The sequence below is a fragment of the Schistocerca nitens genome, chromosome 1 (assembly GCF_023898315.1).
Source record: "Schistocerca nitens isolate TAMUIC-IGC-003100 chromosome 1, iqSchNite1.1, whole genome shotgun sequence".
NCBI lineage: Eukaryota > Metazoa > Arthropoda > Insecta > Orthoptera > Acrididae > Schistocerca > Schistocerca nitens.
This window is the reverse complement of record NC_064614.1, coordinates 38272133-38299522: the sequence shown is the minus strand read 5'-3', so window position 1 is coordinate 38299522 and position 27390 is coordinate 38272133. Positions and strand designations below refer to the sequence as shown.

General features: G+C 36.4%; 2 protein-coding genes across 2 annotated transcripts in view; both read left to right on the top strand.

Annotated features, from left to right (window-relative positions):
- Positions 1 to 27390, top strand: part of LOC126240775 (serine/threonine-protein phosphatase 6 regulatory ankyrin repeat subunit C-like) — an 881520-nt gene that overhangs the window by 191417 nt on the left and 662713 nt on the right. The window lies entirely within an intron of this gene.
- LOC126240759 (serine/threonine-protein phosphatase 6 regulatory ankyrin repeat subunit B-like) overlaps positions 1 to 27390 on the top strand; it is a 381053-nt gene that overhangs the window by 114481 nt on the left and 239182 nt on the right. Inside the window, exon 10 of the mRNA XM_049947949.1 lies at positions 11585 to 11683. Coding sequence (XP_049803906.1) covers positions 11585 to 11683 — 99 coding nt within the window. The remainder of the gene's footprint in view (positions 1 to 11584; positions 11684 to 27390) is intronic.

Here is a 27390-nt window from a genome sequence, read left to right as displayed (position 1 = left end):
AAGTCTATCACAGATGTGGTTCTCTCAGAACCACTCTCAAAAGAGATGGCTGCATTACTCTGCACTATGTTATTTTTACTGAATTTGAACAGATGTTATTAACATTGCACATAGGATGATGAATACCTGTTGTTATATAGATTCAAAATTTGAAATATCAATTTTCATAATTTACCACATAGCATTCTACCAATGCAGTCACCTTGACAGCTAAATGGATCATTTAAGCATCATTCCTGTATTCTTCACGAGTTATTCTCTAGTTATCGTCAACATACCTCTTTCATCATTACAACTTGTAAATACATAATGATATAAATAGGACAACCCATGTGAACATAGATGAAATTCAGACCTCAGCTCTTACATGCTGCATGTTCCATACATCTTACACCTTATATAAACGTCCATGAACATGTATGAGGGAAAAAAGTGTGGAATTATTTTTTAAAAGTTATATATTTTCAAATTGTTTGCAAAACAACCTTACCCCATCAAAACACACTAAATTACAACTAATACATTTGACCCACCAGTACTTCCACTGTTTAAAACATTTTTTGTAGTCATCTTTTGAAATGGCTGACAGCTCCTCCCTCATTTTTTCCTTTATTTCTTCAGTGTTGTCAAATCGGTGTTCTTTCATGCCCTTTTCATGTGTGGAAATAAGAAAAAGTCACACAGAGCCAAGTCACTTAAGTAAGGTGTGTGGGGTAGCAGAACCATGTCATTTTTAGCCAAAAACTGTCTAACAGAGATGGCTGTGTGTGCGGTACATTGTCATGATGGAGGAACCAGTCTCCTGTCTACCACAAATCAGGTCTTTTTTGACAAACATTATTGGACAATCTCCTTAAAACTTCAAAATAAATGGTTTGTTTGATAATCCGACCTGGGGGAACAAACTATGAATGAACTATGCCCTTGGTATCAAAAAAGGAAATCAGCATTGTTTTGATGTTTGATTTAACGAAATTTGTTTTGGGTGGAGTGATGATGACATTATCCACTGGCTTGACTGTTGCTTTGTTTCTGGGTTGTAAACACAGGACAGCAGCATTTTGGCTAGCTATAAAACAGAATTTAACAGCAGAATGTTGTTCACTTAAATCTGCCACCATAAAAATCGAAACAAGAACAAATCAGTGCTAGCTAGCAAAGTCAGACACTACTGATGAACAGTACAAACCTGGTGGACAATACAAGCCACACTGAACTGCCAATGAGTTGCACCATACACGCCTTGCAGTAGAAATGCATGCTACACAAGCTCTGCACAGCAATGTTGTTATTTTGGGTACCCCCTCTTACATATCTACGTCAACTCAACATCTTACATTAATATCACCTTTACTTCAAGCACACATTCCTTCATCATCAGCTAATCACCTTCATTAATCTCCATAACTACAAAAAACTCCACACTGCTCTATTAATTCTCTGTATATTATAAACCTCATAACACCCCTTCTCTCTATATCTCAACATTATTTGCATAGACCATTACTTGTCAGTTATATGCCATTATACACATTCTCGTTTTGACTATAAACATCAGCTGTTATTTAGCTACAATTCCTAGCAGTTTGGTTACTCTTTCAGTACTCATGAGACAAGAACTACAAGATTACTTAAAACTCCTTATTAATACTAATTAGGTGTTTTCCATAGCCATGCAGTTTGAGGCACCATGTCACAGATTGCGTGGCCCCTCTCGCCAGAGGTTCAAGTCCTCCCTCGGGCATATATGTGTGTGTGTGTGTGTGTGTGTGTGTGTTGTTCTTAGCATGGGTTAGTTTAAGTAGTGTGTAAGTCTAGGGACTGATGACCTCAGCAGTTTGGTCCCTTATGAATTCACACACATTTGAACATTTTTCTTTTCCATATTTAAATAGATGTTAACCTTCTGGTCTGGTACTAATTTTTAACTTCTAAACAAGTACGTAAGACATGACTACTTTGATACTTCATATTTATCTCCTATTATCATACTGAAACATACCATAAATATTACTAGTTGGTTTTGATTGGAATGCCTGAACAACCACAACGACTATGATGACACAATAATTTAGACAATAACTCCTACTATATTCTAGATTTTGTCTGAATAACTATTATTTAATCAATTTATTGACCTAATGAATAAATCCTACTATTTCTTCTTAGTACTTGCCAGGATTTGCAAATCATTCAACAAATTAATACCTAAACACCACTTAAAGCTATAGACAAGAAAGATGGTAGAGGAGTGAGACTTGAAAAAGCAAGAAAAGTCTCATCCAGCTGGTAGCATGCCAATTGCCACTCAGTATACCAACAAAAGAGCAGCCTGTTCCCTATGCTTTGACTCCTTTGGTTATTTCTATCATCCAGGTTACCTCTATCTTCATGCAGATAATAGTTCATTGACGTAATATGTACTCTTACCAGCACTAAGTCTTGTGTTTGATAGGTTATTGGTTTCACTATTTTGTCAAGTCTCTCTTGTCTTCTCCTCATCTTTTCCTTCATATTCAGCTCTGCAAGCTCTAACTTCCTTTCCCAGGTTATATTACCTCCAGGAGGGTATTCCACTAACTTGAAAAATACTGTCATGCTCCTGATTAAGTAAGATCTTACTTAGCATGAATACCATTGAATAATGGGACAAGTGTTGTTGGATATATTCAAACTCCTCAAGATACTCCTTCCACAAACCATGCTTTCAGTGACAATATATCCTAAATAACCAATTCTACTCCTTTAATGCCCATTCAGCTGGGTTGTGGGCCAACCTGTACAGGAAATGGTAGCTTTCTTTAATGGATAAAACTTCACATACTTGGACACTAATTCCTCTGCAGCCAGAATTTGGGTGTAGTTTCCTCGAGCTGCAGGCAACGGTTTGAACAGGTGAATCACAACTGTGTCTTTGATGGACTCTGTTATAACTGGGTGTAGGTAACCTGTAACCTTTATCTTAGATGGTAGTTGTCTTTGTTTTCTGGCCAGTATCACATGTGCTCAGCAACATGTATATGTGCCTTCCCATGTTGTTGAATGCACAGTCTAACTTCAACTTTATCAGGCATTTCATAGGTCCATAACGTGCATTGCTATAATGGGTGTACCAGGAATCTGTCTATTATGTGTTCTGACACACTTCCAGCTGTTGTCATTCTCTCTCTTTCTTTTGTATAGTGTCCCCTAATGGATGTAATAGTATGTCCAAATCTTCCCTTCACCAGTGCTGTGATGTATATTTTTAATTATCTTCAGCTTTTCATCTTCATTCTGTTCTCTATGTACATTTCTTAAAGATCTCTCCATGAATTCACCGTGTAGTACTCCTTTCATTAAGTTTATTCAGATTTCCTCTCTTTATGGCTTGTTCACTGCAGTTCTCTATGCATCAAGCAGCAGTCTTGATAGTGTATCTGGTATTAAATGGGTTTTACCAGGTTCATGTATCACCTCAAAGTCATAGTCTTGAAGTGCCAGAGTCCACATTATCAAATGACCATGCCTCAACTCACTGGTGGTTAAGAATGTCATTGCTTTGTGGTCAGTGACAACCTTCAGATGCCTTCCTGCCAAATAATACGAGAAACATTTGAAACCCCTCACAATAGCCAGCACTTATCATTCAGTAATAAAGTATCTCCTATCTCACACATTCAGATGTATGCTGCCAAAAGCTATGGGCTTGTCTACTTTAGTACCCCGGTCTTTCTCTACTTGATATAAGTGTGTGCCTAATCCATTATCTGAGCTGTCCACTTCCAAATAAGTCTTTTGGAAAATCTGGATGGTATAATATTCAAGCGCTACATAACACTTCTTTAATCCTTTGAAACTCTTCCTGACATTCGTCACTCGAGTGCCATGTCATCTTTGCCTTTGTAAGTTTCCTCAAATTTGGTGCATGAAGTACAAGTTCTTTAAGGGATTTTTGACAGAACTCATAGATGCCAAAAAATGCTCTCAGTTGTCTCTTAGTGCTTGGAATCAGAAAATGCTTAATTGCTTCTAGCTTGTTAGGATCTGGGAAAATGCCTTCTTCTGAGATTATATGCCCAACAAACTTTATCTGCGATTTAACAAATTCTGATTTGTCTACGTTTGCTGTTACACCAGATTTCTCAAATGCCTCCAAGACTTCTTCAAGTTTATTAAAGTGTTCTTTGCATATGTCTTCTACATAAACAGTAACTTTTTAAAGTAATTCTTCACCCAAAATCTTACCCACTGCTCTGATGAATTCGGAAACTGACACGTTAAGCCCAATTAGTAGTAAACTAAAATGACACCTTAGTGTAATTGAAGGCAGTGTGTTGCTGAAATTCTGGGGCTAAGGGTATCTGCCAGTAATCGGTAGTCAGGTCAATGCTACTGTGTATTTTCGCCCATCAAAATTTTTGTGTCAATTTTCCTGTGGTTTCTGACTTGCTAGTTCTGGTTCATTGATAGTGTTCACAGTACATGCATCCAAAACTATCCTCACCTTTCTGTCCTTCTTGTATATCACAAATAGAAGACTATTATACTGACTATTGGTTGTTCAATTACTCCAGGCTCCACCATTCTCTGTATTTCTTCTTCTACTGCTTTCCTTTTAGTTTATTGTTTAATATTAAAAGGTTTATGTTCTTTTATTTTCAATCTACAGTCTACTCCTTTAATGATGCCCAGGTGCCAAGAGAAGATTTTACGGTGTATATACAATATTGCAGCTAATCTCCACCAAATCTCTTCACCTAATAGTGGCATTTCTTCCAACTCCTTGCCTATCATATCCTCCCCATGTTAATCCTCGTGTACCAATCCATCACAAACTACCACACTTCTTCCTCATTTTGTTCCACATCCTGTTTTTCTGCTGTAGGCTCCATTTCATAACATACGTTCATCCACTTAAATCCCTCTTCCTCTTCTATCTCACTACCCTCTCTAAAGGTCAACCTGTTCTTCTCCCCTCTTCTCCATTTCACACTCTCCCCTTTTCTCCATTCCACATTCTCCCCTCTTCTCCATTTCACACCCATGGTGCCTTCATCAAAAGTACTGCCTCCACTCTATTCAGCCAACTTATCCCCAACATAACCTGATATATTACATTGTGGTACCACCATAAATGTGGTTAATATTCTTCTCCCTCTGTTTTAAAGTTAATTAACAATTGATCCTTAATGGGTTTATGCTTAGCACCTACAGCATTTACAACCCTTACACTCTGTCCTGGGAAACTAGGTAAAACAACATTTGCATTCAGAATCTGCTCATATATCTTGTGAGATGTGCCACATGTTTTGCTTACTCTATCAACAATGGCATCAAAATTTAATCCATGCATTTCTATCTTAATTCCAGGAAATAGGGTACTTTAGGTCCTTTTCAATTTCCTCCATAAGATCTCCTTGCAGGTCACCTCCATCATCATGCATAATCAGGTTAATATTGGTCCTCGTAGATCTCACCCCTGACTGGACCTCATCTGGAGTGTGGTCTAGTTTATTGAACTCTCTACCTCCTGGATTTGTACTTCACTGCTCCTCCATCTGTTGTCTCCTTGAATCCTCATCCCTTCTGGAAACATTGTAAAATTGATGACCATTTCCTTGGTTCTTGTACCCAATCTTGCGGGGATGTTTGGTTACCAGAGTAATTTCATTGGCAATTATCTCCTCCTTGGTTTTGCTTGTTTATCTGACTACCTTCATGTGCACATGTTGAGTCTGACTGCTCAAGTACCTCCATCAGTGCATCTCTATCCTTGATCAGTCTTACTGATAAGTTCTCCTGCATTTTTATACTGTATCTTCTACTAATGACAGATATCATTATATCCTTATTTAACAGTTGCTCTAAAGTTTCATTCAGTTCCCACTAATGTTCAGCAAACTCCCTGATGCTACCTCTCCAATCACTAAGTAATTTGCGATGTAGTAAGTCTTTCATCGTTGTACGTTGATGACTCCTCAACCAGTACTGTTTTAGAAATTCTCCTTTAAATCGATGATAACAGTGAACTACTTCCCCCCCCCCCCCCCCCCAAAAAAAAAAGTGAAAGTTTCATCCTCCATTCTATTCTATCTGTTGCAAACTGAATCTTGTATTTGTACTTTAAATGTGCAAGGAAAATGCCTTTTAACAAGTTTGTAAATATCATTAGGTGCAAGGTTCCCTTAGGTTTATATACGAGGGTTGGAACTTAAATACCGGCAACTATTTATTCACAAACGATACAAAAGAGTTACATGTTTGCACCTGTTACTGTCCTTCAAGGTAGTCACCACGTTGTGTAGAATGCATTGCCAGCAATGTGGAAGATGTAGTATACCATTAGCAGAGCCTATTTTGTTGATGGTGTGAATGGAGTGATCTACTGCCTGTTGAATCTCTGGAACAGTTCTGAAGCGAATGCTGCGAAGTGGTTCCTTCATCTCCGGAATCAAATCAATGTCACAAGGACTTAAGTGTGGGGAATATGGTGGATGGTACAGTACTTCCCAGTCCCATCGACTGAACAGAGCAGCCACAACTTGCACTGTATGCACCCGAGCATTGTCATGCAAAATGATGGGTGGGTTGCACAGAATGTGCGCCGCTTCTTTCCCAAAGCTGGTCACAGGTGATGCTCCAAAAATGAACAGTAATACTGTGTATAGACGGTCTGCCATGGAGGAATGTAATGCATTAGGGTAACACCATCATAATCGTACATGAGAATCACCATAACTTTCACCATACTGTGGCTCTGACGCACTTTTGACTTTCGCGATGACGCATAATAGCGCCGTTCGTTTGATTGGCATTTCACTTTTGGCTCATACAATGTGGCTCATGTCTCATCCAGTGTTATGATACAGCATAAGAAAGCCTCTCCTTCATGCTCATAGTGCTCCAAGTGCATCTGAGCAGTGTCGTAAGGCATCCATTTCTGCATTTCCATCAAGTCACGGGGAACCCATCGTGAGGCAATTTTTTGCAAGCCCAGGCATTCCTTCAGGTTGCAAAGCACAGTCGTATGTGCTAATCTGGTTTTGTGGGCGAGCTCACAAATCATATGGCGTCGAACACTGTCCACTAATGTGGCAACAGCATGCACTTCTTCTTCAGAGATGCTGGGACGACCCGCCGGATGCATCTCTGCCACAGTTTGCTGACCTTCGTTGAAGGCTTTTACCCAATGGGCCACTGTTCTGTATGGCAATGCCAATTCCCTGCACACCTTTTGAAGACCTTGATGACACTGTTGTGCTGTATGACCTCTAGCACATTCAATCTTGATCCAGTTCCGCTGTTTAGTTTCAAAAACATAATGATGCTTTTATGTTAGGCTGCTTGCTCACAAGTGGAACATTTGGGAGACTGAGAATACGAATTTTGGAATCAACAAGTCTCTTCACCCTCAATGGGTGACTGTGTCATTTGCAGTGTCCTGTCATGCAGTAATTGGTGCAATATTCCTTGATGGCAAGGTGACTACCAAACAGTACATGAATGTTTTGGAAGATGATTTCGTCACCATTATACAAAGTGATCCTGATTTCTACACAGTGTGGTTAATGAGAGACGATTCTCGACCCCACCAAAGCAGGGGAGTGTTTGATGTCCTGGAGGATCACTTTGGGGACTGCATTCTAGCTCCGGGGTACCCAGAGGCCACTGGCATGGACCTCAATTGGCCGCCATATTCTCTGGCTCTGAACACATGCAACTTCTTTTGTGGGGCTGTATTAAAGATAAGGTGTACAGCAACAAGGCAAAAACCATTGCTGAGCTGAAAACAGCCATTCAGGAGGTCATTGATAACATCAATGTTCCAAGACTTGAGTAGGTCATGCAGAATTTCACTATTTGTCTGCACCACTAAATCGCCAACGGTGGTTGGCATATTGAACATGTCATAACCTAAATCCAAATATCTGTAGTGACATTTACATGTTGAATAAAGTGTTTGCATGCTGTAGTTTCTAACTAATTTGTGTTTTTTCATATAGTTCAGTAATTGCCACCCTGTGAGAGCTTAATAGTCTAAAAAGTGGCTTTTATTGCTCATATATGGTAAACACTCAGAATAAGCATCCTATTACAGTGGAATTAAAAAATATGAAAACAAAGTATAGAGCTTCACTGGTCCACTCTTCTCATTCTTTTTTTAAGCCTACTTTCCTCAATCATATGTTTTCATAAATGCATGTGTTCCTACACTGTGAGTACTGTACATTGTCAGAGCTGCTGTCCCTATATGAATGGCCTTTATACCTTGCAGTGGTTAGCACTAACCTCCTTGCTTGAGTTAAACAATTGAACCATGCCTTCCAACGCCAACATTGAGTGTGCTGAATTCAATGTACCACTGAACACTCAGAAATGATGTGACTTGTGAATATGGTGTATGTGCCTCAACATGGTATATGCAATCACAGTGCACTCAAGCAGCAGTTGTTGGCTGTATCTGATTTGCAAATCACATTGTTTACAAAATGGATGAGCATAAAATTCGTGTATTAACTCTAATAACATGCATATTTCCTCTCTTGTCCAGTGCTAGTCAGGTACATAAATAAATACTTCAACAAAAATGATCAATTTTGACAATATAATGTAAATGGATATATAAAAAACTTGCTCACCAAGTGGCAGCAAGGGAATGTACACACGAAAAAGGTTCAACTTTTACAATCTTTTGGAGCCAGTGGCTTCTTCTGGCAGGAGAGTTGAAGGGGAAGGAAGAGGGATGAAGGAAAAGGACCGGAGAGGTTTAGGAGAAGGGGTACAGTTCGGAAAAGTCACCCAGGTCCCCAGGTCAGATGAAACATACTGGACAGGATGAGAAGGAAAAGACTCTTTCCTACTCTTCTGTCTGGTAAGTCTCCTCTAACTTGGGGTTCTGGGTGACTTTTTTGACCTGTACCCCTTTTCCTAAACTTCTCCAATCCTTATCCTTCTCCCCTCATCCTTCCCCTTCAACTCTCCTGCCAGAAAAAGGAGCCACTGGGTCAAAAAAGTTGAAAAAGTTAAACCTTTTTGTGTGTGTGTTGTCCTGTCCCCACTTGGTGGGTAGATTTTTTATCTAAATAAATACTTCAGTATCTATGAAGATATAGTAGGGCAAAAAGGAAAGTACCATGTCCAGTCAATCAGATATCGGCATTATGAATAGTGTGATACAAATTTCCAATATTTCTCCACATAAGATAAAAATTATTTGATCATTCTCACTTTTTAGCTAAACCTTAAGGTCATTCTTGCTTGATCATTGTTTCTGTTCCATAGCATCATCTCAACAACATGTGAAATACAAGACTTGAAATATGAAAATGCAAAATATCTTATTGTAGGTAGTGCAAACTGTCTTATAGATAAAACCAACTGAACAAACTGACTCCTCAGAAAGAGTGCAGTTCTTTCTACATAACATCAAATATTATAGAATATAATTCTATTAAATTAAGAAGGAAGTATCGGAACTTATTAGAAAATGCAAATGTTAGTAAAATAAATTGGATCCAGTGAGATGTGAACTAGCAGAATGTCACCTGTTACCTTATAACTCTGGATCTGTATGCATTATGCTACACTGACGATGAATGATATGGTAGTGTACTTTGTGTCTTACCATTTCCTGAAAGCTATAATTGTAGATGTGTTATTAACTGACATTTAGTTATAACAAATTCTACCAAGAACAGTGTGTTTTGGTGGATTCTCAATGTACCATTGCCATAAAATGGCATACTTTCACAGTGCACAAGTTACAATAATTCTTTAACCATGAATATGTCATCTCACATCATTCTACCACAACAAATTTGTTTGAGAGGTCCTCAATTTTCTGATGCTTAGAAACAAAATACGTATATGTATAGGCTTCAACTGAAAGCTGGTATAACACCTTGTGACTCTGTACTGAAGAGACATGACACCATTTGTTGTAGATGGTCCTTCCATCTCATTGGTCTACACTCAAATGCATGTTCAGAATATGTGACATGCTGTAATCAAAATGGAATAAGAAAATTCCACCAGCTTGTAGCACTGTTACCTGCTTTCAGATGCAAAGTTCTAATGGCTGCAGGCATAAACAGTAGCAGTCTACAGCACTGTGGACAACACTGAGGCTTTGCCATAGAGATGTTTACAAAATCACATTCTGTTATTGGTTGAGGTAGGCGCGTGAAGCTGCTGCGCCCAACCCTCTGCAACTGTCACAGACCAACTTAAATGTCAACTCAAGTATAGATATGAAGATGGTATCTGTTCTTTTGGATCAACCTGGATGTGGAATTTTAAGCTAATTCACAAGATTATGAGTCACAAGGTTACACAGTTTGTAACATAAAAAACATGTTCAACTGGTAGAAGAGACAGAGAATTCTGCAATTGCATTTGGTCCTGAATTCATGAGCACTATCATTCTAATTATTCAACATCTGATTGGTCACAGTCTCAATTTAATTATGGCATTCACAGAGACTACACACAATCTGGGATGGATGAACATGACACAATTTTTGGGGGTGCAATCAGCATCTGGAATGTTACATTAATAGACAATTCAGCCAATTATTTCCATGGAAGGTAGATTTCTGTCTCCACTACTCATTGTCTGTCATTAACCAAGTGGCACATTTTGTGCCCTTGAGAAAAAGAAAATGAACCCTCTGAATATGTACATAACAGCTTCAAAATCAAGCAAAGTTAACAAGCATATTCTTGAACAATGGCACAATAACTATCTATTTCTCAATGTTGGAACAAAATATTGTCTGCTTCTGGAGTTATTTTCACTCAATCAAAGTGACCAATTTATAATTCCTATTTATAATTCCAAATAAACACATACAGGTAACAACCGTTCCATCTGGTGCAACATCTCTTGTTCAGCTTGTGGATGTATACTCTTTTCACCAGTGGAAAAGTTCATGAAACATTTTAATGAGTGAGTTTTACTCAGCAACAGTGATATTGAACTGCACAGTCATAAAGCTAACCTTAGCCTCCATGCACTTATCCAGTATCAGTTCAGTGCCCCCATGTTCTTCAACATGTTCAAGCCTGCCTGGGAGGAAGCTACATTTCCAGTTGAATGAAAGTTTCAGGTTGCTTGTACCCAACTGCACAACTGCATTATTTATCCAATCTGCATATTGTCATTTACATTTGTGTTTAACAGATTTCTACGCCGATACGCACAGACATGGTTAATGATAGGTACTTACAGTTAAATGGAATAAGTAACAGTAATCATTATGTTGTACCTATGTTTCCTGTTCTAATCATTATTATGTCATTATCTATAAGGCTCACCAACATGTATAATCACCACTATGGACAGCTAAAGTTGGTGCAGTAAGTACTGATTACACCTGCCGTTTCCATTACAATTAATATTATTTCAGTATCGGTGAGGCACTTCATGACTGTACATTGTGGAACTGATTCAGGAAATAATTACCTAGAGAGAAGCTGTTGCTTTCTCACTAATTTTTAATAGTTGCTGTTCATCTCTTATTGCTAGCTTAACATTTTTTTAAAAAAATTTCCTTGATAACATTGACATTTATCCTTTACAATTTGTGTTTTCCATTTTTAGATGGTCAGATTGCTGATTGATGCTGGAGCAGATGTGAATTTCAAAGATGACTATGGTTGCACTCCACTTCACAGAGCCCTTGAACATGGACATTTTGAGGTAGGGTACTCACACACTATGCTAACAAGAAAAATATGTTTTATACCAAATGAAATTCTGTAGTAGTATTTCTTTCCTGCTAATAGTTTTCGTGAGCCAAGCTCTGAAAGAAAGTTATAAAATGAGGTGTATATGATTTTGAAATAAGTGTACATGGGTAGAGAGTCCTCAAGAGAAGATGAAGTAACTTTAGGACTGCCCAAGGAAAGTGTTGGGGCCCTTGTTCTTCATATTGCATATTAGTGACTTTCTGCAGACAATACAATTATCTATAATGAAATACTATCTGAAAAAAGCAGCACAAATATCCAGGCCTTGATAACTTTTCAGAATGATGTGAAAACAGGCAAATTGCTTAAATGATCTGAAATGTAAAATTGTGCACTTCACAAAATGCAGAGATATAGTATGCTATTAATAAAACCCCAGTGTGTCACAGTTGGAATCAGCTGATCTTAAAACTATCTGTTTTAGAAATTTGTTTTGATATGAAATGGGAAGATTGTGGGTGCTGAATTGTAGATAAGGTAGCCTAAGTGTACATGCTCTTACATTTAATGGTTCATTTTCCATTCTATTGATTTGCACTGGTTATGAAAGGCCAATGTCAGCCTGAGTGTTGTGTCAGTGTCTGTGTCAGTGCCTGTCACATGAGATGCTATGGCCATCAGGCTTGCCATCTGTCTTGTTGACACCATTTCATTGTTTTAAGCTTGAGTAAACAGTGAACATTGGTAATGTAAAACAGTCTCCTAGATGTAAGAAAAGTGATCCTATTCCACTACCACTGGTAAAGGACGCCTGCAAAGTATCTTCCCTACCATGTATTCCAGTTGCAGCAGTAACACAACTTCAGGTATCACTGATTACAAAAGAATGTGCTGGGAGAGAGGAAGCTGTAACTACAGTTACAACAGGTAGAACACCTCATTCAGGAACTAAGATAACAGAAACAGCAAAAGTGGCAGCATATTCAGCAACAAGTGTACCAACAGGTGATCCAGCTGTCCATTCTGCAGCAACATTTGAACTACCTACAGTGGGAACCCAGCCACTTAGATCATGCCATGAACAAGAAGACGCGAAGAGACCTCCAAGAGTAGAAGCAGTATCAAGTGTAGTGGGAAAACAGAAAACTGTACCTCCATTACGTCTAAATGATTTTTTAGTAGAAGGCAGCAAGGGGAAGAAGCCCATAAGATAAATAGTGCCAGAGATTTAATAGCCTCTCAGCAAAATAGTGCATCTGTAAAGAAAGACAGGTTTGATTTTATAATCTGTTATCTTAACACTGAAGGAGTAAGGGATAAAGAATTTATTGTCAATGACTTTGGATTAGAAAATAAGTTTGATATCTTTTGTTTAAGTGAACACTGGGCTAGTGAGAGTGAACTTACATTTATTAAATTTGATGATTATATTCTTGCCAGTAGCTACTGCAGAAAATTGCATTTAAGAGGTGGTGTGGCAATATATGTTAACAAGTCATTTAGCAGTACTTTCAATAGATTAGATCTAGATTTTGTGTGTGATGAACAGAACTTTGAAGCTGCTGGTATAGTAATAGACAGTTTTAAGTTAGTTGTAATTTCCCTGTACAGGTCACCTAAGGGTATAACCAATGTATTTTTAGAAAAACTGGACCTGCTGTTACATGTACTTACAGATACTAGATGGATACATTATGATATTGTGATAGGTGGAGATGTGAATGCTGAATTCGATGTAACAACACAAAAACGTACTGTCACTGAACTCCAAAACCTACTAAGACAGTGCAACTTACATTCAGTCAATAACAAACCTACAAGAGAACATGCATGTCTTGACAATATATTTGTAAATTTTAAAACAACAGAAGAATCATGTTTTGTGACAGTATTTCCATATTCTGATCATGATTCAGTATCTTTAAATTATACAAGTAGGTTCCCTCTTGATAAGAGTTATGTAAATAAGTTTGTCCCAGAAGTTGTGGTCACTAGACCAGTCACAGATGAGAAAATTGACAGGTTTCGTACGTCCCTTTCTAACAGAGATTGGTTTGGCCTGTGTTATGATGAGACACATTATACTCTAAGCAATTATCTGCCAGCAAAGGTACTATTTGATAGGTTTCTCAAAGCATTTCTGGGACACTTTAATGACTGCATACCAATAAAGAAATGCAAAGTAACTGACAGAGTCCTAAAAGCAAAAGTTCCAAATAGACAAAATACATGGTACACAAAACAGCTGTCTACTATGAAAAATCAAGTTATGTTGTTGTACAATATTTATAAAAATCTGAAAACCAACCATGCTAAACTAGCCTATGTTAGATCTAGGAATGAGTACAAAAAAGCAATCGTGGAAGCCAAACAAGCACACAATCTCAGAAGTATTGAGAAATCCACCAATAAGTGCAAAGCAGCATGGACTCTAATAAATAGTGTCGCCAAAGATAAAAGAAGTGACAAAATTAGTATCTCTCCTCAGGAATTTAATGACTTTTTTATTAAATCAGTTGAGGAAGTAGGAAGTGCTATAATTAAACCTGAAATCAGCTCATCACAGTTACTGTCAAAAAATATTGCTAGGTCATCAACAAACACAAGTACCTTCAATTTTTTTGAGGTCTCACCTGGTTTTGTGTTAAGAATAGTGAAGCAGTTAAAATCATCAGACAGTGTAGACATATATGACCTGTCTTGTAACATGCTTAAGAAAGTAATAGACTGTATAGTGTACCCCCTAACATATTGTATAAACAAGTGTATACTGGAGGGTTTTTTCCCTGATGAGCTTAAACTGTCTAGGGTAGTTCCAGTACATAAAAAAGGAGATAAAAATTCTGTCTCAAGTTACAGGCCAATATCCATAGTCCCAGTTTTCTCAAAAGTTCTAGAATGCATAATTTACCAACAATTATCTGTTTACTTTGACAACATAGGATTAATAAGTGGATCACAGTATGGCTTTAGGAAAAACCTGTCAACCATTGATGCCATAGACAATGTTGTTAAATACATCCATCAAGTATTTGAAGATAAATGCTTTGCCCAAGTGACTTTTTGTGACCTAAGCAAAGCCTATGACTGTGTAGAACATACACTACTACTCGAAAAAATGGACTTTTACGGTGTTAAAGGTAACAGCCTTAAGCTATTGAGATCATATTTACAAAACCGTAAGCAAGCCGTCTGTGTTGGGAAAGAAATGTCCAGTATAGAACAAGTTGAGGTAGGTGTTCCGCAGGGATCCGTGCTGGGCCCTTTCCTTTTCCTAATAATGATAAATGACCTGCCATCATTTATCAAATCCAGAACAGTACTCTATGCTGATGATACAACATTTCTGAACAGCAGTAATGATCTTAATAGCCTTAAAACGTGTTACAGAGACAATTGAGCAAGCTTCACTCTGGTTTAAAGCAAATGGGTTCTTGCTTAATGAAAGCAAAACCCAGCAGATGGTATTTAGTTTAAAAGACAAGTTTCCATCAGATGATCCTAGTTGTGTTAAATTTTTGGGGGTATATTTGGATGATAAACTTTCTTGGAATCCACATATTAAGTATATTAGCAGTAAATTGTCTAGGGTAATCTATTTGTTAAGGCGATTAATGCACTGTGTACCTAAAAATTATGTTAGAGTATCTTACTACTCATTTTTCCAAAGCATCATATCCTATGGCATTATTTTATGGGGAAACTCCACTTGTGTGCATGATATACTATTGCTGCAAAAGAAAGCTATTAGGATAATTACAAGCTCACCATACAAGGCTCATTGTAAACCTTTGTTTACGCAACAAAAAATCATGACAGTAATAAACCTATATATTTATTATGTTTTAATCTACACAAAAAAGAACTTACCTAAAGTAAAACGCAGGGCAAATATACATTGTTACAGCACTAGGACAAACAGCTCTATCTATACGCCCTACCACAGACTGTCAAAATCAGTTAACAGTTATGAACTTATGGGCCACAAATTATTTAACAAACTTCCACAAGGTATACAAAATTTACCAGAGCAACAATACAAACAAACACTTTATGACTGGTTAGTTGTAAACCCATTCTACAATGTAAAGGATTTCATGACCTGTGATATTAAACTGTAAAGTTCTTAACAATTCTGTCCTTTTATAGCATGTACTGTACTGTATTGTATTATATGTATGACTTTGTCTATTGCTGTAATGGCTTAAAGACAATAAAATTATTATTATTATTATTATTATTATTATTAGTGATGGATAAACAACGTTGGATACAGTGCAGTGCAGTGAATTGTAAAAAAAGTATAGGTCACCAATATAAGGTTTCTGGAAGGTATTTCATTGAATGTAGAGATGGCTGAGAAGTGGAAGAAGATTTCCATTCCAGAAATTTTTGATTATTAAATAGGTAGGGGCTATCATCATATGAGTTGGGTGGATCTAGTGTAGAAATTAAAACTGGTCCCCTAAGCTCTCAACACTATACTGAAACACCAGTCATCCATAATGGAAGCTGCTGAGAAGTGTGGAAATTTGATGCATATGCAAATTTGAAGCATATGAAATCTTAGAATCTTAGATGTACAATGAAGTGGAACAAGTTTTAATAACTTAGTTTCAAAAGTACATGCCTAAAAAATCCACATAAATGGAGCTATTCTTAAGGGAAAGGTGCTGCAAATAGCTTTCCAGTTAGGGGTCAAAAATTTCAAGGCTTCCAATAGTTGTTGTTGTTGTTGTGGTCTTCAGTCCTGAGACTGATTTGATGCAGGTCTCCATGCTACTCTATCCTGTGCAAGCTTCTTCATCTCCCAGTACCTACTGCAGCCTACATCCTTCTGAATCTGCTTAGTGTATTCATCTCTTGGTCTCCCTCTGATTTTTACCCTCCACACTGCCCTCCAATACTAAATTGGTGATCCCTCGATGTCTCAGAACATGTCCTACCAACCAATCTCTTCTTCTAGTCAAGTTGTGCCACAAGCTCCTCTTCTCCCCAATTGTATTCAATACCTCCTCATTAGTTATGTGATCTACCCATCTAATCTTCAGCATTCTTCCGTAGCACCACATTTCAATAGCTTCTATTCTCTTCTTGTCTAAGCTATTTATCGTCCATGTTTCACTTCCATACATGGCTACACTCCATACAAATACTTTCAGAAACGACTTCCTGACACTTAAATCTATACTCGATGTTAAGAAATTTCTCTTCTTCAGAAACGCTTTCCTTGCCATTGCCAGTCTACATTTTATATCCTCTCTACTTCGACCATCATCAGTTATTTTGCTCCCCAAATAGCAAAACTCCTTTACTACTTTAAGTGTCTCATTTCCTAATCTAATTCCCTCAGCATCACCCGACTTAATTCGACTACATTCCATTATCCTCATTTTGCTTTTGTTGATGATCATCTTATACCAATAGATGAACTGATAAATTTTGACAGTGGCATGTTGTGTATGAAACAGAATGTGGGGAGAGTGAAAGTGTGGACTAGCAGACTGTAGCTCAATGGATGCAGACTCTTCCTAATCTCACAACTGGCCATGAGCTATGTAACATTTTTTTAACTCTGACAATTCTTTAATTTAATACTGGACAAAACATTTACTTTTAATGATGAAATTGCCATGTAATATGAAAAGCAAGCAGGGCCTTACCATTTTGTTGTACAAAAACATTGAATGGCAATGAGAAAATAAAATCTTTAGTCATTGGGAAGCCTAAAAATCCAAGGTCCTTCAAGCATATTTCTAATTTTCAATGCAAGTATTTTTAAATTTCATTAGGGAATTTGATAGGGGAACACTTCAAGAAGAGTGCTGTTGTTTGTAAATAGATGTGCAGCATATCCACCAGATGTTTCATTTCTGAGAAATCCAAAAGTGATTTTCCTGACATCCAATCGTACCTGCTGTCTGCAGCCTCTAGACTTGGGCATAATATATGTCCTTAAGCTTAAATATAGGACAGCTCTGGTAAGAAAGATCTTGAATACCATAGACCAAAGAAAGCCAGGAAGCCAGTTGTAACACACAATTTAAGGTAAAAATTTGATTATGTATTCATGGAGGCATGTGAGTGCTCAAACCATCAAAAACTATTTAGTGAAAGCAGGATTCCATATGATGAGGTGGTTGCCCAAGTGGAAGAAGTTGTCTGTGAATTGCAGGAGTTCCATGAATTAACAGGAAATAATTATGTAACTTTGGAGGACTTTGTGACCCTAGATGATAATGTGGCTACCACAGGAGTGCTGAGCATTGAGGAATTGACTGCTGAGAGAAGCACAGAAAATGTAAGTGAAAATGAAAGTGATAGTGAGATGGAAGATAACCCTGTGCCCTCATACATTAAGGCAGCTGAAGGATTTGAAACATTCAGAGGGTTCATGATGGTCCATAAACTTGTGGACACTAGAGTAGCGTAACATTCTCACTTGGAGCAAGAAATGTTTCTGATACAGTCCAGAAGAAATAGGAAGCAAATATGCTTGCTTCACTACATCAAAAAATGCTAGGTATCAGTAGGCAATGTTCAAATAGTGTAATTTTATTGATTTTTGTGAAAATTTGACTAAAGTTGTGTTTTACAATTTAGTTATTGAAGTAATTTTTTGCAGCTAATTCTTTTTTAATTTGTACCATTTACTGTGTTTTCTGTAATACATCCCCAGTAAAATTTGACTAGAGTTTTATAATTATCAGTTGGAAGTCTTCTTCTTTACAGAATTTTCCTGTATACAGTGTTCAGAATTTGTGATCTCTTTAAAAAAATGTTATTTAGAAGTTTTACTGTATTTTCGCTAAGTGCACTCTGCAAAAAAAGGGGTCAAACATGCCACTTCAGTGAGATTATGAATTACAGACCAGTTAGGAAGCAAAACAGTGTTTTGGATTTGCAGACTTAATTTATGGCTCACAGTATTAGTAAAAATGCATATTTGAAGTGCTCGTATGGTGGAGAGATGATTTACACTAATAAAGTGTTCAAATTGAATTCAATTGTGTGTTGCATAATTTAATAGTGGGAGAAACCTTATCCACAGCTGTCTGAAATATATGTTTTGGAATGAGTGGAGCTTTCAAACCAAGAAAACAGAAAACTCACTTTTGTTATTGATGATTCAACTGACTTGTAACAAATGGGGACTATGGTCAACATTATTACTATGACTGATATGGAGCAAAACAGTGACAATATTGTTAATCAAGAAGGACAATTGAATGTTTAAGTTAACAAAGAACAGATGTTAAATTTTGCTAATTCTGTGAACAGTGAAATAGAAGATAGTGGCATTTGCAAGTGAAACTAGGGCTGTGGAGTTTTGCACTGATTGTTAGTTAGAAAATGGTAATGAACACTATTGGTAACAACTTCATGTTTCAGATATTGCAAGAAATTAAAAACTTTCACCAAGAAATTAAAAGGGATATGCAGGACAGTTAGAATAAATGAAGGAATGCAATTGGCAGTCAGTGAACAGACCTCACTAATACATTTAATCAAAAGCATGATGATCTCTGAAATGAATTTGAGGCCAAACATAATGGACTCAGAACTGAATTTCAAAATGTTAAGACAGAGAGTGCTTGGGTGAGGGAGGAGGGGGGAGAACAAATAGGTGGTTATCAAGTCAACTGGCAGGAGTGAGACACAGTCCAATGAGTCAATGAGTGAAGTAGACAAAATTCACTGGAAAGTTTCAGAATGTGAAAAGGGATAGAGAAAAGTAAATAAATAGTTGATACAGGTAGAGATTCATGCAGCACTATGTTTAATAGATTGTAACATTGCTTTCATGCAGCACTATATTTAATAGGTTGTAACATTGCTAAATTGCCTCAAGCAGTTGTGAACAGTGGGATGAGTGGACAACATTTCTGTGACTATGAAGCCAGAAATTATGTCCAAGCAGCAGCTTTTATCAAACAGTTCATACATGCATTTTGAAACCCTTATACAGAAAAGACAAAATAGATATATGCATCAGCCACATGTAAGGTGTTGCACATACCTGAAGTGTCACTGTATTCAAAAATTATTCCACATACAAAGATTTGATATGGTGATATGGGGCGATAAAGAGATAAATGTACATTTACAACTTGATGCATGGAAGGCAATAATGAAAAGTTATGGATTAAAAATAAATAAAGATAAGTGTGAAGTAATGGTATTTGGAAGAGACAAAGGGATCAACGAGAATATTACTTTGAATGGAGAACTCCTCAAAGTGGTAGACAGTTTCACTTATTTAGGGAGTGAAATATCTAGTGATGGAAGAATAACCAGTGAAATTAATAGGAGGTTACAGGAGGAGGCAATTTGTACCAAACAATAAAACACTTGATTTGGAATAAGGAAGTTTCAGAAATAGCAAAACTCCTTGTGTATAAGGGTTATTACTTCCATATTGTCACCTATGGAGGAGAAACATGGATGACAGAAAGGGACTGGAGCAGACTGTAAGCCAGGGGAAATGAAATTTCTGAGTGCAGTTAAGGGAATAACAAGAACTGACAGAGTAACAAATGTAGATATTAGAAAGGACCTTAAACAAGAAAGTACGGGAGAAGAAATAGAAAAAAAGAGATTAAGATGGTACGGGCATGTTAAGAGGATGCATGGGCAGAGACTTCCCAAAATTATGGAAGAACCAAAGGTGGATGGAAAAAGACCTAGAGGGTGCCCAAGAACATGGTGGAAAATGGGAGTGAGAATATCTGTGGAAGGGGGAGGTGTGATCTGGCAGCAAGTGGAGGAAGAAAAGTGGTGGGAGGACTGAGCCCAATGGAGAGGACTCATGAGCACCCAGGCCCATCAGTAACTGGAGTGGGATCCAGACACAACAACAACAAAGAATATAAAGCAGCATTATTCAGTAAATTTTGGACCCGAGAAAACCAATCAGATATAAAATAAAAAATTCTTCCACCATTGAACTACACAAGATCTTATATTTGTTGGAAGAGATTGAGCAGAAATAGTAGAATTACAATGCCCCCCCCCCTCCCCCCCTCGATGATATAATTAAAAAGAAAGAATTAATATTAATTCTAATACAAAAGTTACCACTCTTGGTACATGAAAAGTTGGCACTCATTATTCAGCTGGATATGAACAGTTGTGTTTAGTGATTAGCCGAACTGAAATCCTCCCAGCAGAATGACAACAACAAGAAAGCAATAATGGTGATCATGAATTACAGACGATCTAGTACAGGATGGTGCATGAAATTTCATACACTGAAACTTGTTTATATAATTACATTGTGGGAAATGATGCGTGTAGAGGTATACTGAACAAACTGTCCCACAAATATCTGCACATAAATATATATTTCCACAGTAGTCCTACAAATGTATTCAGCAAGAGACATAAAAACAGACTGTTAGTATTACATGGTGGCTCGAATGTCTGATCTCAGTCAAAAGATCATGTTGCCTCCCCCTCCCACCTGCAGTATGAACCACAGGTGAGTCTTTGCTGGAGACAGTGTGGGCACTGACGATGTAGGTGGTCGTACGAGGTGATAGACGCACGAATGGGACCTCCACCTCAACCGGGGCAGGGTACAGAGGCAGAAGATGGGAGGCAGGTGCAGCTCAAAGTCGTTGAGCCAGCGAAGGTGGATGATGCAGCAGCCAGCCTGTGAGCAGGCGGGCGGAATGGTGGATGGTGTGATGTAGGTATGTGTAATGGATCTGGGAGATGTGTTATTTTCTACCGGTTTTGTCGATACCAAATTGTAAATGTTTTCTTATATTTTTGTCTGAATTTTTTTATTGTAATTTGCCTTATTTTATGTTAATTTACTTATATTTTTGAGAGTGAAAGCATATTGATTACTATTAGTAAATGTGACGAAGAATATCAAAGAGACTGATTACAAGTGGAAGCTTGTTGCCAGCCTACCTGATTGTTCAGGTGTCAAAATAACAATAAAGTAAAAAAAAAAAAAAAAAGTGGAAGCTTGTGTGTTGTGTAACATGTCTTTGACACTGGAGTCGTCTTTGACTGTAGTCAGTTGGCAGTGAACTCTTGCTGTGTGTTGACGGTAGAACAATGTGCAGGTCGCCGTTATAAATAATTTGCTAGTGAACAGGAAAAAATGAATTATGTTACTATTTGTTTATATAAACTTTAAGAAGAAACCACATTCGAAGAAATGGTATTTGAAGCACCAAAAATGAGGCAAACGCATTGAACCAGGACATTTCTGCAGCCGACAAAACTGCATTGTGTAGTCATACTTCCACTAGACGACTGAAGCCAAGACAAATATCATCTTGTAACCATTTCACAGAAAAGGTACTGTCACGAAATATGCCAAATTTAAGTAAATAAAAATAGTGAGCATATTTCAACTGGGGACTGTAGCCGGGATATTGTGTTCACGTGATCTTCAACAGTGCTATGAAGAAGAAAATTTTTGTGTGTTCATACCAGTTTTTCAGAATGTGTGTTACAGTATTTGTGTTCATCGCGAAGTAAAAGTTTTGGAGAAGAAATGTTTCGGCAAAAAATATAATTTTCGACAGAAGAAAAAATTTCAAGAATTTTGGTCAACAATCGCATGGATGGAAAACGTGGATTTGCAACAGTAGAAGAGTGTTCCAGATAAGTCACAAAACCCTGGTATTTTGTTAAATCAATCTTTTTATCTTGTTTTGTAATTGTTGTGTATAAATTTTTTTTCTTCACAGTGACTTATGAGATTTTCGAGAGTATTGTGCCTAAAGTAGAAAGTAGTAATTTAATAGACTTCGAAAATCAGGACAGGTCAAATGAAACAGAAAGAACCGATCAATTTGATTTAAAAAGTTTTCTTGTAAATTTCACAAAAGAAACTAAACAATCAGTTGACGACAATAAGACTTACCGAGATGAAAAAATTGATAACATTTTGTTGCAAGTCCAAGCAGTCAATACCCAAGTGGGTGATCTTTCGAACAGAGTTGGCAGTGTTGAGGAAAAAATTGAATCTGTGGAAGCAAAAGTAAATGAAATTGATGCTAAATTGAGCGATGAAATTAATACTGTAAAAAATGAGTTACTGGCAGATAGGGAAAGAAATTTAATTGATTTTAATGAGATAAAAGGGGAAATTAAAAATTTGGATGAGAACACAAAAGTTTTAGTAAAAAATGTAGAACAAAAAACTGACAATCGTTTGGTTACTCTAGAAAATAAATTAGAATGCAATGATTTAGAAAACAAAAAATCTGTCAAAGAACTTAGCGAAAAAATTGAAAGTTTTGACATTGAATTTCAAAGCAAAAATCACAATGTCAACACATGCAATCTTGTATCTAATATTCCAGTGAAGCTCTTTTTGGTAGATGGACCCTTACAACCCGTTGATTTTTATACAGTATTGTAAGGATTGTTTTTTACCTCACTCACCAGATGATATGAAAATTAAATTTGTGAAAAAATTCTTGGAAGGGGAATCTTTGACTTGGGCAAACCGGATTGCAACTGTGGGGATGACCTTTTCAGAATTTGAATCAAATTTCTGGAAAATTTTTGGGATGATCTTAAACAAACTAGAATCAAAAGTGAATTTTTGAATGGGAGAAACTATAGACAATCAGATGGGAGCATGAAACAATTTTGTAAAAGTGAACTTCAAAAACTTATTCATTTAACAAAACCTTTGGATGACTTGATCAAAATTGATACCTTAAAGAGAAGATTGCCATCAGCAATGCAGTTGAGTTTCGTTCATTGTCCTGATAGTAATGTAGAGCAGTTTCTCAATTATATTGAAAAGTTGGATAGGGTAACAACAAGAACACACAGTGGGTTTACTCAGAAAGGTAATGGTCAAAATTGGGGAAATGATAACTTTCAAAAAAGGGAACAAAACAATTATCATGGCGTCAGTCAAAATTCAGGGGGATATAACAAGTTTCAAAAGAAGGACCATAATTTTCATCCAAAACAAGAACAACATTTTTGCGGAAATAATCAACAAAATAGAGAACACTTTAGGGATCAAAATCACAGAAATTTTGCTAGAGATCAGTACAGCAGAAACTACCAACAATCAGGTAATGTTTGGTATAGGAATGGGAACAGGAATGTTAATCAGAGACATTGGCAGAACCACTATCAGCAGTTCAAACAGGAACCAGTTGTAATTCAGGAAATAAAAAACGAGTAGACGCCCCCATGAAGGTCCACAAGGTTGAGGCAGAAGGTGAGCATGATGAAAGGACCAATGGATGTGACTATCAAAACCCAAACATGACAGTTCCAAACCTAAACTGTCACATGAGGTTATTAGTTGTTACTTATTGAAAAAATTTCAAGAGGAAAATAATGATGATATTGATAAAGATAAAATTTTCAGTAAACAAGAACATACAGTAGATAAAAGTAATTGTGATTCATTTAATTTGACAGAGTTTTACACTTGAGCAGAAAAGAACAACACTTTTTCAGATGATGTAATTTGTAGCAGTTCAGAGACGTGTGTGAATGTAAGAGAGAATGCATGCTGTGAGAATGAAAATATTGGTGAAAGGGATCTGGTAACTTTAGAAAGGGGAAATAATATTTTAGGGGATAATTTTAATGTGTATGACCTGAATATGTATAATGATAATGATGTTGATGATAAAGTTGATAATAATGGTAATGGTATTGATGATGATGTTGAGGAAAGGTGTTTCATTAGTTTAAATAGGGAGTTAGGTGTACACATGGTTGAAAATGGATTAAATAGTGAGAATATTATAGAAATTCCCAGGGATGTTACCAGGATGAATAAGGCTCACAAGCAGGGTGTATGTGAAAGTGTGAATTTTGATGTTGTTGGTAAAGAATCGGACTACACAAATAATGATGACACATGTATAACTTCTAGCCTAAGTGAAACTTTTACAGATACTAATGACACACACACATTTCTTATGAATCTATGGCTGAACAGTAAAACTATTTCTTTTGACAAGAACTTGAGAAAGATGTTTATTAATGTATGTGAAACTATATGTCCTGAGTGGTGGAAAAAGATGAGATATTTTATTTTTGAAAAGCTGAAGGATAAGTACTTCAATAGTATACAATGTGATTTGGATGAAAATTCTTGGCTATTTGAGATAATAGAGAGTACTAATGACAATTTTGTATCTTGTGCAAATTTTATAACTGTGACAAATAATACATATAATGGTATACCATATGATTCTGGTAAGTATAGGTTTGGGGAAATTGAAAGTGATTTATTACACGAGGATACAGGTTCTGAGAAGAGCGATCAATTTTGCAGTCCTTATATAAAAGTTCAAATTGGGTCATGGATTGGTAAATGTTTAATTGATACAGGAAGTGAGATCTCGGGAATATCTGAAAGGTTAAGCAAGAAATTGAAAGAGGGGAAAGATTATGTTGAAATGCCTGTTGTTGGGGTAAAGATAAAAGGCGCTACTGGGAAGAGCAGTAAATTGGTAAAAAGCCAGGCTTTAGTGACATTTTTAATTGAAGGCAAGTTGTTCGTTCACACATGGATGTTTTGTAATTCAGGAATTTAATGAGGATTTTCTTTTGGGTATGAATTGGATAGTAAAAGTAAATACAGCATTTGATTGGGTTGGAAGAAAACTTTTGAAGAAACTAGTGAAAGGGAATACATTCAGACAAAATTTGTGAACACACTTGGTGATCAGAGTAATGGAAATTTTGACAGTATCAATTTACTAAAAGAAAATAGATTGGAGAATATTTAAATTCATAGATTTGATACTGATGAAGTTGAATTTGGGAATTTAGTAAATTTGAAAATTTCAGAAACACAAAATTTATCTGGATAGCAAAAACAACAGTTAGAAAATCTGCTGTGGGAATACAGTGATGTTTTCAGTGATATACCTGGTAAGGTAAAGGGTTATCAGTGTGAGCTTCAGGCAAAACCTCATGAACAATTTTTCATAAAACCATACAGTATTGCAATATCAAAAAGACCTGCTGTTGAGAAAGAGCTGACAAAGATGGAAGGATGTAATATAATAGAAATGAGTATCAGTGCATATAATAATTCTCTAGTAGTAGTTTCAAAAAAAGATGGTGGAGTAAAACTGTATAAACAGAAATCATAATTTCAAAATTTAAATAACCTATTTTCATCTAAAACAAAAGTCCTCCACTGGAATATTCTTGCTGGAACAAAACTACCTGTACAACCAAGTATGTATATTTGCATGTATAAATTAATAATTTGAAGTCACATGTTAATTGAAACTGATGAAAAAAACACTGTTGTAACAAAGAATGAGAGAGAGATGTATTTTTACTTTTTTACAAAAAAAAGTCTCCATAGTGAGCATTTCCGAATTTTTCTAATTTTTGGAAGATAAGGCTTCCCTGTGGGTAAAGGCATGCATGTGAGGACATGCATGCAAAAGTATAAGTTTCAAAACCAATTTTAGATAAAGCCTCATGGTTCATGAGCAATTTATTATTCTTTATACTGATGTTGTGGGGAGTGAAAGTACTCTTCACAAGAATGTGACTTGTAGTACTATTGTAGTAGAGAGGCAAGTGTACATAAATAATTGCAAAAAATTTAGATAATACTGATGTATCTTTAGCTGTAATAAAAGAAGAAAATCATAAGCAAAAAACAAAAAATACAAAAAATGAGTAAAAAAATATATAAAAAATTTAAAAAGAAAATCATAAGCAATAAAATATACAAAACAAAAAAAACATGAGTAAAAAAAATTCAAAAAGAAAATCAGAAGTAAAAATATATAAAAGGCAAATAAAAAAAACCACTACACTATATATGTTCAAGAGCCAGTTGGCACAGTGTGACCAAAGAAGTGGTTGTAGATATCTTATTCTAGCAAATGAGTTTTATCTTACTATTATTTTCAATTGTATGCTGTATGTTAGAATATTTCTCATGTATGTTTTATGCCATGTATATTTGTCATGTTAAATAATTTCTTTACTTGAATTTTTTGTGTATGAGATTGATGGGGAAGGATCATTGCAACAACAGCCAGTAACAAGTCCACAGATTCAAAGAGTCCAAATTTGGAAGAGGTTATCACACTGCATCATTAATGTACTAATTGTGTAATACAGATCCATTACTGAGTGTGGTCGGGATTTTGTTGTATATGTTCATAACAACAAAAGCCCTGGGGAGCAGTTGTAATGGATCTGGGAGATGCGTTATTTTCTACCGGATTTGTCAATACCAAATTGTAAATGTTTTCTTATATTTTTGTCAGATTTTTTTTATTGTAATTTGCCTTATTTTATGTTAATTTACTTATATTTTTGAGAGTGAAAGCATATTGATTACTATTAGTAAATGTGACGAAGAATATCAAAGAGACTGATTACAAGTGGAAGCTTGTGTGTTGTGTAAAATGCCTTTGACGCTGGAGTCGTCTTTGACTGTAGTCAGTTGGCAGTGAACTCTTGGTGTGTGTTGACGGTAGAACAATGTGCAGGTCGCCATTATAAATAATTTGCTAGTGAACAGGAAAAAATGAATTATGTTACTATTTGTTTATATAAACTTTAATAAGAAACCACATTCGAAGAAATGGTATTTGAAGCACCAAAAATGAGGCAAACGCATTGAACCAGGACATTTCTGCAGCCGACAAAACTGCATTGTGTAATCATACTTCCACTAGACGACTGAAGCCAAGACAAATATCATCTTGTAACTATTTCACAGAAAAG